The 13,535-nt window shown below is 54.4% G+C and overlaps 3 protein-coding genes across 6 annotated transcripts in view; all 3 read right to left on the reverse strand.

Moving 5' to 3' along the window:
* Positions 1-379: 379 nt before the first annotated feature.
* On the reverse strand, positions 380-3,285 carry MCIDAS (multiciliate differentiation and DNA synthesis associated cell cycle protein). Its single transcript, XM_055699317.1, has 4 exons — positions 3,084-3,285; positions 1,639-1,865; positions 1,393-1,503; positions 380-862 (listed from the first exon to the last, which is right to left on the reverse strand). Exons 1-4 carry the CDS (start codon positions 3,283-3,285, stop codon positions 380-382), a joined length of 1,023 nt encoding a protein of 340 aa, XP_055555292.1.
* A 1,493-nt stretch (positions 3,286-4,778) lies between these two features.
* CCNO (cyclin O) lies at positions 4,779-6,280 on the reverse strand. The gene is made up of 4 exons (XM_055699319.1): positions 6,049-6,280; positions 5,727-5,866; positions 5,466-5,651; positions 4,779-5,294 (listed from the first exon to the last, which is right to left on the reverse strand). Exons 1-4 carry the CDS (start codon positions 6,278-6,280, stop codon positions 4,809-4,811), a joined length of 1,044 nt encoding a protein of 347 aa, XP_055555294.1. The 3' UTR covers positions 4,779-4,808.
* A 598-nt stretch (positions 6,281-6,878) lies between these two features.
* The window catches only part of DHX29 (DExH-box helicase 29), a 29,656-nt gene continuing 22,999 nt past the window's right edge, over positions 6,879-13,535 (reverse strand). For 3 of the 4 annotated variants that reach the window (XM_055699665.1, XM_055699664.1, XM_027804576.2), the window contains 2 exons: positions 9,859-9,955; positions 6,879-9,110 (listed from right to left, as the gene is read on the reverse strand). In XM_055699665.1, coding sequence (XP_055555640.1) covers positions 9,055-9,110; positions 9,859-9,955 — 153 coding nt within the window. In that variant the 3' untranslated portion in view covers positions 6,879-9,054. The remainder of the gene's footprint in view (positions 9,111-9,858; positions 9,956-13,535) is intronic. The other variant, XR_008730344.1, reaches the window with a different exon arrangement.

A 13,535-nucleotide genomic window follows, 5' to 3' on the forward strand; every position in this document is an offset into this window, starting at 1 on the left:
ACTATCCCCCAAGTCACATTTTTCCCGCTCAGCTGAGTAAAATGTCCTGGTAAAACGGCATAAAAATCTCTAGATTCATTATATTCATTAGCAGACTACTGAGAGCGAGTTGCCGACTCGGAAACCACAGCAGCTCGATGCGGTGGCCGGGCCCGCGGCGTGCTGCCCCCGCTGCCCTCGATGCGGCGCGGCCGCCTCCGCCGCGCCCGCCCCTCCCCGCTCCGGCCTCCCGCGACGGGGGGGCGCAAACACCCGTTCTCACAGGGGGAAGGGGGATCGTGCGGCCGGGCCGGGGGCCCCGCCAGCCCCACGCCGCGGCGCGCCCCGCTCCGCCTCGCCCGGGACACGCGTGGCCGGGGCCGCGGCGGGCGCGGCCGCCTCAGCGCGGCACCCAGCGGAAGCGGTACCCGCCGGCGGCGGTGCGGAGGGTGAAGGCGTTGCCCTGCGGGAAGGCCAGGGTGCGGATGCCGCCCCCCTCCCCCAGCGCCGCCCGCAGGCTGCCGCCCCCCTCCAGCCCCCCGGGGCCCGCCGGTGGGGCGGCGCCGCCGGTGCGCAGCCCGCGGAAGGCGCCGTGCAAGCGCGGGGCCGGCCGCGGGCGCTTGGCCGTGGGGCTGGTCCCCGGGCTGCACCCACGGCCGTCCCCCGGGCTGGTCCCCAGGCTCCGCAGGGCAGCGCGGCACTGCTCCGACACCTGCCGCAGCATGGCGTCCACGCCCGCCGCCTCCTCCCACGGCTCCGGCCGCCCGCGCCCGCCCCACATCCTGGCGGCGGCGGGACCAGGAGGCGGAGGATGAAGAGGAGGTGGAGGATGAAGAGCAGGAGGAAGGGCCGCCCCGTCGGCGCGCTGCGGGAGCACCAGCGTCTGCCGGCGGGAGAGAGCACGACTTCCGCGGGCTGCACCACATCGCGCATCCCCGCATCGCCCTGCCCCGCACCGCCCAGCCCCGCACCGCACCAGCCCCACACCGCATCGCCCAGCTCCGCACTGCACCGCCCAGCCCTGCACCAGCCCCACACCGCACCAGCCCCAACCGCACCGCCCAGCCCCGCACTGCACCACCACTGTCCCGCGCTGCTCCTTCCCACACCTCACTCCCTGCCCCACACAGGCCTGCTGCGCAACACCCCGCCCCGCACTGTGACACACTGTCCCCCACTACCCTGCTCCATCCCGCGCTGCACACCCAGATCCACACTGCCCTGGCCCACACCATCCCACCCCACACCACCCCACCCTGTCCTGCACCCCCGCTCCCCCTGTGTCCCTGTCCCACCTCACGCTGCTCAGCCTCAACTCGCACCCTGCCCCCCACTGCACCCCCACACCACACTGTCCCCCAGGGACCAGCTGGGCTGTGGGGCAGCCAGGCCAGATGGGGTGGCAGCATTCACCTCAAGGATGGCAGCCAGCTGCCTGGCCTGGCTCGCCAGCTCCTTCAGCTGCACGTTGCTCTCCTGCAGCGTTGCCAGCTCCTCCTGCCTCTGTGTGAGGGTCTCCCGCAGCTGTGAAGGACAAGAAGGGATGAGGTGGTTGGGACAGAGCCACCATCCAGGGGCTGTGGGATGCCTCACACCACGGCCATGCAGCTGCCTCAACAGGAGAGAAATCCACCACAGGCCCCTGGGATGGGTCCCTACCTGGCTATTTGCCTCCAGGGCATCTCCCAGTGATTTCTGGTGCTGGCCTGCCAGGCCCCTCCAGCATGCCTTGGGGGAAGCCTTGGGGGAAAGCAGACGCTGTGGGGGCATCTGTGCCAGCATGCTGCTCTCCAGCTGTGGGGTGCAGGAGCCAAAGGCCACCTCCTCACCAAGTGAGAAATCAAAGTCAGTGCAGTCCAGTGGCAGTGGCAATAAGGTGGATGTGTCTGCAGGGAATAGCAACAGGTGTTAAGATAGAGGGAGGCTTTCATATCCTCCCTTCCCGCCCCCCCCTCCGCCCCCAACCCCAGCACACCATCCCAGTTCTGAGCATCCCCCCCCTGGTATGTCCTGACATGCTTTTTCTTCACTGTGGCAGCTGTGCACCCTGAATCTGTTTGGATTTAATTTCTGTCTCCCACGGGGGAAAGCTCAGTGCCAGCCCAGGTCCCTCTAAATGGGTGCACAGGGGACACACTGCCTTACAGACTGTCCCAGGACAGGGTGAGTGTGCATTGAGTGGGTATTCAAAAACAAACAAAAAAAAACCCCAAAGCAAAAAAAGAGGAGACCAAACACAGCATGACTGCTGATGTACACGCATAAGGGTGTTTAGCTTAAGTAAGGAAAAAATATCTACTTGCCAGATGCAAATTCATCAACAGCATCTCTGAACTCCTGGAAATCAAACTCCGGTCCACTCTGGAAGCAGGGACCCTGGGAGGGGTGAAGGAAATGTGCCAGCGAGCAGAGCCCAAGGCTCAGACCTGCCCGTGTGGCCCACTGTTGCCCACACCGCCCCAACACCTGTGCTCAGCACCCTTGCACAGCCCCAACACCCAGGGCATCTGTTCCCTGCCCTGCCCTTGCCACGAACCCATCTAACACGTGGGACAAGGTGATGTCCTCCACTATGCCCATTTCACAGATGGGAAGCCGGAGGCCAGGGGGGCTGCCAGCACCCAGCGGCTTGAGTGGGCCACCCCTGTGGGTACCTGTACCAGGGGTGGCCAAGCCTGCTCCAGCTGGGGCATTACCTGCTGCAGGGTCACAGGGTCGGCTGGGGTGGTGGGAAGGATGGGGACACAGGCTGCCAAATCCTGCCAGTCGATGGTGGTGAGCGCTGGGGACAGTGAGAGACCGCGGTGAGGTGCCCAGGCAGGGATGTGCATAGCCGGGGTAGGGAACGGGACTCGACAGCAAAATGGGAAGCACGGGGGTATGTGGGGCTGGGAATCAGGGTGGGGAGCGCCGGCGGGGACACAGCAGGGGGCATGGAGAGGGCGGCATGGCCGAGGGGACACGGTAAAGGGCACGGTGGCGGTGTCACGGCCGGGGGACGCAGGGCTGGGGAGCACGGTGTGGGGCACCAGGGGGGCGCGGTGGGAGACACGGGGAGGGGGACACGGCCCGGGGTCAGGGCTCTCCGCCGCCGACAGACTCACCGAGGGCGGGTGCGGCGGGGGCCGGCGGGGCGCCGCTACGGCGCGGGCGGGGCGGGGGCGCCCGGGGGCTCAGGGCGGCCGGAGGGGTCCCCGCCGTGCCCCCGCCAGGCCGGGCCGGCTTCTTGGCGAGGCTGGCGGGCGGACCCCGGACCCTGTTGGGGCAGATGCTGCCGAAGGCCCGGCGGCGCCCGCCCTGCTCCATTGCTGCCACGGTGCCACCGCCGCGGCCCCGGCCCCGGCCCCGGCCCCGGCCTCGGCGGGCGCCCTCCGCCCCGCGCCCAGCTCGGCGCCGCCCCGCGGGCAGGGGCGCGGGGGGCCGGGCCGGGCCGTGCCGTGCCGGGGGCTGCCCGCCCGCCTTCCCTCCGCCGCGCCGCGGCAGCCTCCCGCCGCCTCCCCGGGCCGCGCCGGCGGCTCCCGCGCCCGCCGAGCCCTTCCCCGCGCCCGCGGGGCCGGGGCGGGCCCAGGGGCTGCCCCGCCGGGAAACCCGAGCAGAGCCCGTCCCGTCCCGCCCCGCCCGCTGCCCGCCAGCCCGGCCGTGCCCGCCCGCCGGTCCCTGCCCGGCCGCGGGTGGCCTCAGCCTGCGGGCGGGGCTGCTGTTTGTGGGGGTGTTTGTTAGACGTGAGGGCTGGGGGCTTTGCAAATACAAGGCGGGGCAAGGGAGACACCAGCCCGCGGCATCCTGGCTTGCTGAGCCCCGCACCGGGAGAGGGTCCCCAGCGCTGCCGCGCCCAGCCCTGCCGAGCCCGGCGGCGGGGCCGGCGGAGGATGAACCGCCCCTCACCCACCCCCCGCCGCGGGTGCGTGGGGACCCCCCGCCGCAGCGGCCGGGCGGGTTCCGCTCGTTCCGCCCGCACACCTGAGCCGGGGCGCGCTCGGGGCGCAGCGCGGCGTGCGGGGTCCCCCCTCCCTGCTGCCCTGAAGGGCGAGCACCCCCGAGGGCACCCTCAGGTGTGCACATGCCCTCTTAACATCAGTTCGGTGCGCAGGCACGGAGGCAGTAACGTGAAGAAAATGGAATATTTTACACCATTACGACTGTTTTCCTCCCTTGAATGCTTCGTGTGGTACTACAGTGCCAGTTTAGGAGTATGCACCTGGATTATAGACCTGCTGGAAATACAGTGACTTCCTGTTTTATTAGTTAATGTTTTGTTTTCCTATACCCAAGTCACTGCATACAATACCCCCCCCCCCCCCCCCCCTAACCACGACCAAGCCAGCGCGTGTCAGTTTGAAAAGGGCGATCACATCGGGCATCATTATTTTGTCGCAGCTGGAGCTGACTGCTCGGGAACTCGCCCTGTGCCAATGTGTTTCCTCTCCCCGCTGGCTGCACACACCGCCAGCAAACAAACGAGTACAGGTAACAAGCAGAAACGAGTTTATTGAACGTCCACGTGGTCCTCCCACTGTTACCTTTATGGACCATCCTCCGAATAAATAATACAGTGCTTGCGATTCAGTATATTATTTACATGCTGGATTTAAAAAAACACAGCAGCAACGGGACACCGCAACTGACGTACAGCAACACCATGTGCAAAACGTGATCCCACGCTCTGAACTCCACCGGCGGTACCGCTTGGCGGGCGGGCTCCGCACCGGGGCCGCGGAGCGCGGCGGGCGGGCGCCAGGGAGCCGGAGGGCGCTCGGCGCCGGGGCAGACACGGCGGCGGCCAGAGGGGCAAGCGATCGGCGGTGTCGCCGTCGCCACCCCGCAGTGAGTCAGCGGCCGCTCCGCAGCCAGGGACACTTCTGGGCCACCTCCGGGGGCAGGAGGAGCGGCAGGGACTGCCCGTTCAGAGAGACCAGGAGCTGCAGCTCGTCCATGCAGTGCCGCAGGAGCTCCTCCGAGTAGCCGCTGACCCGCAGGTCCAGGGGGCTGCGGTGCCGCAGGAGCCGGTCGGCCAGCCCCAGGCTGCCGGCGGCCAGCAGGGACGGGGCGTACCTGGTGAAGGCGTAGTCGGCCAGGCTGAGCTCCGCCACCCCCCCCGCCAGACTCCTGGCGTCCGCCGCCTCCCCAGCGTCGGCGCCCCGCGCCTCCAGCCGCACCTGGCTGAAGTGCTCCAGGAAGAAGCTGACGGTGGGCGCCGCCAGGTCGAAGCCGAGGCGGTGCAGGACGATGCACTCCAGGTTGCGGAGCTGCTGGCGGGTGAAGGCGCCACAGCAGAGGGCGAGGAGCTCCTTCACGCTGGGAGGGTGCACCTCCACCTGCGAGGGGGGACGGGGGGCGGGCACGCTGCAGCCGGGGGGGCAGCGCGGGGGAGAGGGTGCGGAGCCCGGCCCGGCGGGGACTAAGCGGGCGCCGGAGCCGCCGCAGGTGGCCGAGGCGGAGCGCAGGGACGCCGGCGGCGGGGCAGCCGGGCTGCGGGGCCGCCCTACCTGCTTGCAGGCGATGAGCAGCGCCGTCACCCCCAGGAGCTGGAAGCAGTCGGCGGCCACGGGCGTGGTGGCAAGAAAGCGATCGAGGGTGTTGACGGCCAGGCAGAGGGCCTCGAACGAGAGGCCGAAGTGCCGGTGCACGGGGATGAGCCAGCTGACCAGTTTGCAGCGCGCCTCCGCCGTCACCTGCGGCACCGGGAACGGAGGTCAGGCGGGGCTGGCACCGGGCTGCCCTCGCCCGGCCCCCGCCGCCTCCCCCACCTGCGGCTGCCGGGCGAGCGGCTCCCGCGGCTGGAAGCGGCTCTCCAGCCCCTTGCGGGAGCGGTACCAGCTCTCCCCGTAGTCGCGGAAAGCCTGCAGCTCCTGCGGGCTCTCCCTCGCCGCCGCCGCCGCCGCCACCGCCGCCGGTTGCCGCCGCCGCCGCCGCCGAGGGCAGCGCCCCGGGGAGCCGGCGGGGCCCCGCCGCTGCGGAGTGCCGCCGCACAGCCCGCTGGCCGTCATCGCCGTGCCGGGGCGGCCGTGCCGGCGGGTATTTGAGCGGCGGGGCGGCCCCGGGGCATCACCGCCCGCCCCCCGGGCACACCGACCCCGCCCGCCGCCGCGGGGGGCTGGCCGGGCGCTGCCGGGAGCGCCGTCTCCAAAACAGACCCCGCAGCCCGGCCCCGAAGCCGCCCGAACGCCCGGCACTTCGCCAGCGCCGTCCGCCGGGGCAGCCGCAGGGCCGTGCCCGCTCGCTGGAAGGGCGGCCGCAAAGCCGGCCGCGACCGAGCCCCCCTCTCGCCGCTACTAAAATAAATCTCTCCCGCTCCGAGCATTTTAACTCCGAACTCGGTGAGATAAACAGCTACCGACTGCTCCACCTGGGTAATGCTTTAGTTTGAGGTCACCGGGAAACATACTGGGAATGCTGGAGCTCTCTGGGCAGCTGGAGTCTGGGTTCCACTTCCATCCACAGACTACCTACCAGAGCACTATTTCAAATCGCTGAAGGGAGGGAAATCAAGACCTTCCTGCACTGCGACCACAGGGTGACAGAAGTGGAGCTGAGGTCAGACATGACTGTTGTTAGCTGGTATGATTTAGCTGTATGATCCATTGATCAAGTCCGCTATAGATGTGGAAAGACTTGTAGAAGGAAAAAAGAAATCCTCTCCTGGGTCGGGCAATGGGGAGGATGCCATGGGAGAAAGAAAGCTCCAAGCAATTTACGACCCCAGCACTAAAAGACAGGAGGTGGGAATGCTGCAGCTTGAACGGCAGGAGCAAGAAATCCTGTGCAAGGAGAGGATAGAGACACCAGTATGACACACTGCCCTTAAAAAATACACCCTAAAGAGCCCTGTTGTGACTACAATGGGAAAGTTCCATGGATACCGGTCTGGAGTCTGACAAACGCTTTGAGAAAACACAACAGAGTTAACAGAAGTATTTATTAACTGGAACAAAAGAGAAAGTCCATCCACCTAAAAGAGCACAGGCACAAAAGCAGCTCACGCACGCTGCAGAAGCAGAAAGTCACTGTAGTCACCATTTTCTGTTTGTTTTAAATTTAAGATAACTGTACAGCAGTCTGATCAGTTTTAAAGAAAACTGTTGCTCACTCAAAAGAGTGTGCAGCTCCCCAGTTATTACAATAAATCCCCTTAATAACAACTGAAATAAGCTATCTCTTTAAAAGATTACAAAGCAGGACATGCTAGAGGAACGCAAAGAACGCCTCTGAATTTCGACATTACCAAACATAAATGGAACAAAACCCTCTCTGTTCACCATGGGTAAATAATGGAAAAGAATTCAAGGACAATTAACACTTTCACTAAGATTTAGCTATTCAAAACCAACAACTGTTAGATGTTGTTAGATGTTGAATTACTGACATGTGTTTCTAATTCATGTTTCCAAAGGATACGAATATAAGACCTCAACTAGAAAAAAAACCTAGGAAGTTGTCAAATGTGCATTCAAGCTTCATCTTCAAGGAACGTAGTCAGCAGGTTTTTATTTCTCTGCCTTCAACATGAAAGAATGTTTCTGGGAAGACAGAGTGCAAAACAGGTCTTGAGATCAGAATTTAACTGTTTAAATGCTTCCTTGCACATATGTTGTGTACTTTGGAGTTAAAAAAAAGAAGGAAAAAAAAGCACTTCCTGGCTCTTCTAGGAAATTAGGACTACCACTAGTTTATCACAATTCATAGAAGGGTAACTGATGTGATCAGTTTTCCTTCAGAGTTCTTCGCCGGTTAGGAGAACTTGCCTCTTCCAGAATTGAATGTAGGGTAACATGCACAACCTGGTTTACTTTCAGCTTATATTTCTCTCTTGGCAGAGCAGTACTAGTTCCACTATAATAATAAAACTGGATGGCTTTATGTATTTTGCATTTTCATGCCTTTTCCTCAGTGCCCTTTCTGTACACTATTAACCTCTATTAACTTCTGCTATAGGAAATCTTTTATTTTTCACATTAAACCAAAATTATCTTCCACACTATGCCCCTGTCTGTACGTTAGTGTTCCTATTTGACTGCAATTGTTTAAATAACAGACTCTCCCCCCACAAAAAATATTCCTCATTCTTGAAAGCTGAGTGATAATCTAAAATTTCACTTCATAATTGTCAATGGTGTGGGCACAGGTGGAATGTTAGAGCATCCCCTTCATTAAGTTATCTGGTTAAGGAATATTCAGTATAAAAGAAATAAGAAACAAAAGCAACACACAGACACACAAACATTGGTGAGCAAATGATAAGAGAGAATGCTGAAAACCAGAAGGCTTCAGCCACTGAAGAAGCTACTCTGGTTCAGCTCTGAAGAGGATCAACCTGAACTTTGATCAATAAAGGGGGAAAAACCATGATCACCATGATCATCATTTGAGGGGGCTCACAGGACTATGCAAAACTTAACGTATGAAAGGGACAGCAAAACTTATGACAACGCAGGGAGAGACAAGGGTCAGGGTGAACAGGTAGGAACAAGTCTAAGACGCAGAGGAGCTGCTGGGCAGCTGAGCACCTGTTCATGGCAGTCCATATGATCTTCTTAATGTAAACATACCAAAAAATGAAGACATCTATAAGATGCATTGCTTTAATACTATAAATTCATAGAAAAAAAATACCGTGTAGGAAGCCCACATAAGAAAACACTTGTCTTCTGTTTGCACACATCTAATGGAAGTCTTCTGTTTGCACACATCTAATGGAATTCTACTCAGCTGAGATTCAGCACCCAACCTTTAACCATTACTTACAGTCTGTACCACCCGTAATGGTATTATTAGTACATTAAGCAAAAAAAAAAAAAAAGGAATTGGCCACAGTCATTTTTACACTGAAAAGAAACTGCTTCCGCCCATCATTCCTACAATCAAATGGCACCAAGTGTATTGTAAAGGCTTAAACATAGTCAATGTTCACCCTTAAAATTGATACAGAGAAAGGTAAATTCTATGCAAAAATCATGCAGTCTTTCAACATCATGGCTGGTATCAACCATGCCAAGCATTTAAAAACTTTCAGTTAATGCTGGAGTGCGTATTTCCCCTGCCATTACTGAAGCTCTGGTCTGTTACCGATTTCTGGTTTCAGTTACCATTCTCTGTTTTTATCAGTTCTTTGATGATGTGTAAGACCTTGTCATCTAGGAAAGAAAACACACAGTGAGTGGAAGACAGCGAGCTTGAAAATTGATTCCCAAAACCCAAGAAAATCAGAAGACAAATCTAGCTGTCCACAACTTAAAATCTTAATGTTTTAGGCTATGCCAGACTCAGAGCAAGACAAGTGATTCCCTCTTGCAAAGCAAAAGGGCAAAAAGTATGTCCACAGTACATCATTGGAAACTTTACAGAATTACTCAATGAGCTGGTTGCAGCCATTTCAGTATGCCACAAAAAAGACTGAGAAAATGATGAGTTAACTACAGATAAATTAGCATATAGGAACTCCCTTTTTTCCTCCCCACCTACAACATTCTTCTGAACATCCAGTGCTCCTCTATCTCTCCTTTAGGGGCCAACAAGCAGTTTCCCATCATTAACCTAAACTGACAGACAACTGGCATAACACTTAAAAACTTCATCCGTGCCTGAGGTTCCTCACACACTTACTTCTGTTTTGAGATGCATACCTCACCATTATTACTACTACCTTAAACATTGTTATCAGGGATATCCTTGTAACAGCAGTTGTGCAGATCTTCGTACATCTGGGGTAAGCCACATAACGTGGGTAGGATTAGTAATGACTTTTTAGATGTGTCTCAAAATAACAGAATGATATTCAAGCCACACTAACCATACTGAGTGAGGATGCAGTGTACTAATGCTTCCTCAGATTTGCCACAAGGTCCACTTAAATAGTAACATCAGCAAGGCAGTAATAGTTACCTTCAAGTGACATTTTAGGATTTTCAAGCTTCTTCTTTAAAACAGACTCAATCAGAGCTCTTAGCTGCTTGAAAATTACTGCTATCTTTACAGGAGCCTATAAAGAACAGAGAAGACAAGCACTTGCATTACTTGGACATCTTGTAGCAAAACATAAGTTAAAAGATTACTTTACATATAAACAGAAGTTTATAACAAGATTCCTGCAAACTTTTGAGCATATGGATAGTGTACTCATGAAGTGACTGGGCTTACATTATGCCCTCTCATCTTTAGGCACCTGTTAATAGTATCAGTCTCTAAAGGACAGCACCTCAGAAGGTTAACTCAAGAATATGCTCCCACGCATCATGAACCACCAGCATATAGTGGAAGTATTAATTTACTAATATCCTACTTACTCAAATTGTTTTTTTCCAAGGTACAAAGTACCAATTAACTTGTATCTGAAATAAAGTAATCTACACATTTCCCTCTCAGGAGGTCTGCCTGGCCTTGAGAAAGCAACCACAAACCTCTCCTGTATCTCACCAGGAATTTGGTTATCTAAAGCTGAACCCTCTTGCCTTCCAGAAATCATTCATTTTATCCCTCCTTCCCTATTCCAGTCTATTTCATTTATATACTGCCCATAGCACAGTAAGCATAAAATGCAACATATTCTACTTAGCATCTCAGTAGAAAAAAAATAATTCTGAAATACACTACAAGATGTAATCGGCCTAGCAACTGCATGACCTATAGCCACCCAGGGACCATAAAAAAATTCTCCAACAAACCAACAAGGGAGCCGCTTTTTAAAATGGCATTATTTATGGTAACTAGTGAATTTAATTCAATGCTTGCTTGCTTGCATGAGTGAAATGCAAAAACCTAAAATGTTTTGTGGCTTATAGTCTTCCTTGAGAGTAACACAGGGCCTGCAGGAGCATTGTGACCAAGTAGCTGGCAGGCTAGCAAAAGCCCATGTTTGCCATTTAGCAGAATTTACAGAGGATTTTGGTATGTTACCAATTCCATCTGCAAGAATAGGTTAAATATAAATACTCAGTCTTCCCATTCCCACATAAAACCTTTTCACCTGGAACAAAAAAAACCCCAAAAAAACACCCAACATCAACCAAACAGATATTTTCCATTTGGATTTTTTTCTTTCCCAAACAGTTCTGTCTGTGCTATAAAGAAAATAAATACTATTTTAAAGATAAATATGTACTTACGTACATGACTAAGACTGTGGGAAAGGGTAATATAAAATAGCATGCTCATCTACTTTCAGTACCAGTTTTATAAAGCAAGGTTTGGTCTATACCCATTTCCAATACCTTTTCTGAAGAACACTGACATTTTTTCATGAAGAGAGAAGGTACTTACTTGTTAGAAGCTGCATATTACAAGCCTGTTCTTTTGAGCATGATTTGCTAAGTTTCCACTACATGTATATTAAATTACCCATAATTTCCTTTAATTCTCTCCTTCCTTTTTCTCTCATCTTCATCCCATGTATATAGTGTTCTGAATTAAGCTTGTACATCAGGTGTGTAATACAAAAGCCCATGGAACCACAAAAGGTAGTTATCACTCTGTCCTGTTTGGAATGGGATAGAGCTACTTTCCTTCTCAGTAGCTGGTACAACACTGTGTTTTGGATTTGACATGAGAATAATTGTTGGGGAATGGCTGGATGAGAAGGGTCACAGATCATTAGAGCATTTGTACGAGCAGAGCCGAATCTAACTGGTGTGCTATCAAGACTAGGCCTCAGCTGAGGTTGCCAGGTGTGCTGATAACTGCGGAGTTGCAGGGACACCGCGGCCTTAACAGGCTTCACAAACAATTCTAAGGAGGTATGTGCAGTAGAGATAAAGAAGTCACGTAAGCTAGCTCACTGCAAGTAGGAGGACCATGTAAATGACTAGGTAGTGATTCTAGCCAATCATAGACTGCTGAGTATGCATAATTAGATACACTGTATAAACAGGAGCTATTCGGGCTAATAAAGTGAATCATGCTTTATCACTCATATTGAGTTGGCTGCGTTCTATTCCCTGCCACTCGCAAGTGGCGCCCGAACAGGGACCTGATACAACTTTGCTTGGAGCGGCGGACACAGAGAAGCACCGGTAGCAGCGACCGGGGGGGCAAAGATCGACCGAACACTGATTGGCTTGGTGTGTCGACCAGAGAAGCCTGGACCATCCAAAAGGGGGTTCGCTGTCTGTGAGGGCTACTATAAAGGCTGCAACGTAAAAGGACTAATTAAACTGCCTTAATGAAGGAGCACAACAAAGGTGCCTTAATCAAGGAGCACCACGACGATGAGAGTGCCTTAATCAAGGAGCACCACCACAACGAGAGTGCCTTAATCATGGAGCAGAAAGGTATCAGCGACATGGATTTCAAGGTAGCCCTAGATCTTTTAAAATGCTTTTTAGAAAAGCAGGGTGTTGATTGCGTTAAGCAATTACCGGGTTTAATTGCATTAGGAAGGGGAAAGGGGTGCTTTCAGGACCACAACTCACTTTCTGATGTGGTAGAGTGGCAAAAATTAGGTGATAATTTACGGGATTTGATTATAGATGATGATAAGTCTGCAAAAAGTTAATGAGGCCATGGTGTGAGATAGTAAATAACATTAAAAGGTATCAATTAGAAAAGAACTTAGCCGCAGCAGCTGTGGAGCGGCTGGGGGGCACTGAACCTACAGCAGGTCTCTTAACTTTTGGGGAAAATCACATTCCTGTGCCTGCTACGGGTGCCCTATTCCAGTACACCCTAAGATAAAGGAAATAAATATAGAACCCCCTCCCATTCCCCCCCCGGCCCGATCTGACCACCTTAACGCAGACCCCCCCCCCCGGCTCCGGCCCTGCCCGCGCAGGATGGAAATGCCGAAAACCCAGATTCGGGTCCTGCTACGACAACGTTATCACTCACAGGCAATGAAGAAGGTGGAGGTGGTAAAAATCTAGGTTTCAGTGGTACAGTAATGACGCGCGACCCTCGCCGATTTTGGCAGGCTATAAGAGATGGGGCGTTAAGAGACTGGAACTGGGGTTTAGCAAAATTGATAGGCGGACCGCTCCTTATCTTCCTACACCTTCCAGCGATGCACTGCACGCATATCCTATTGTACTGGGAGATGCGGCTGCTGGTAATCCTCACGTTCATACACCATTTGCTTGGAAAGTAGTACAGGACTTGCAAAAAACTGCTCTGCAGTACAGGGTGACTGTGTTCTGTCACGCACAAAAGCTGTCTATACTCTACTGTATTATAGTGGTTGAAATGTATTTTGCTGTTAAAAAAATAAAAATATAATAAAAATAAAAATAAGGGAACTGTAGACTTAGGGAATTGTAGAATTGTACGGAACAACGGAACAGAGACAGTGGGTGGTTTTGACATTGATAATGTGCAGTTTTGGCCTTGCTTTGATGATGTGCAGCTGAGATCCTGCAGCAAAGGGTTAAATGACTTTAAGGGAGTATGAGAAGGAACTAGGATGAGACAGAAGCAAAGGAGGAATGTGATCTCACCTCTAGAAGATAAGGAAACAGCATGAACAGTAGAGAGTAGCCTATAGTGAACAGCGCTAAGGAAAGCATATGAATTTGCCTGATCACTCAAACTGTATTCATAAGAAACTTGCAGAGTTAGGAAAAAATGTACAGGCT

The sequence above is a fragment of the Falco cherrug genome, chromosome Z, assembly GCF_023634085.1.
Source record: "Falco cherrug isolate bFalChe1 chromosome Z, bFalChe1.pri, whole genome shotgun sequence".
NCBI classification, from domain to species: domain Eukaryota; kingdom Metazoa; phylum Chordata; class Aves; order Falconiformes; family Falconidae; genus Falco; species Falco cherrug.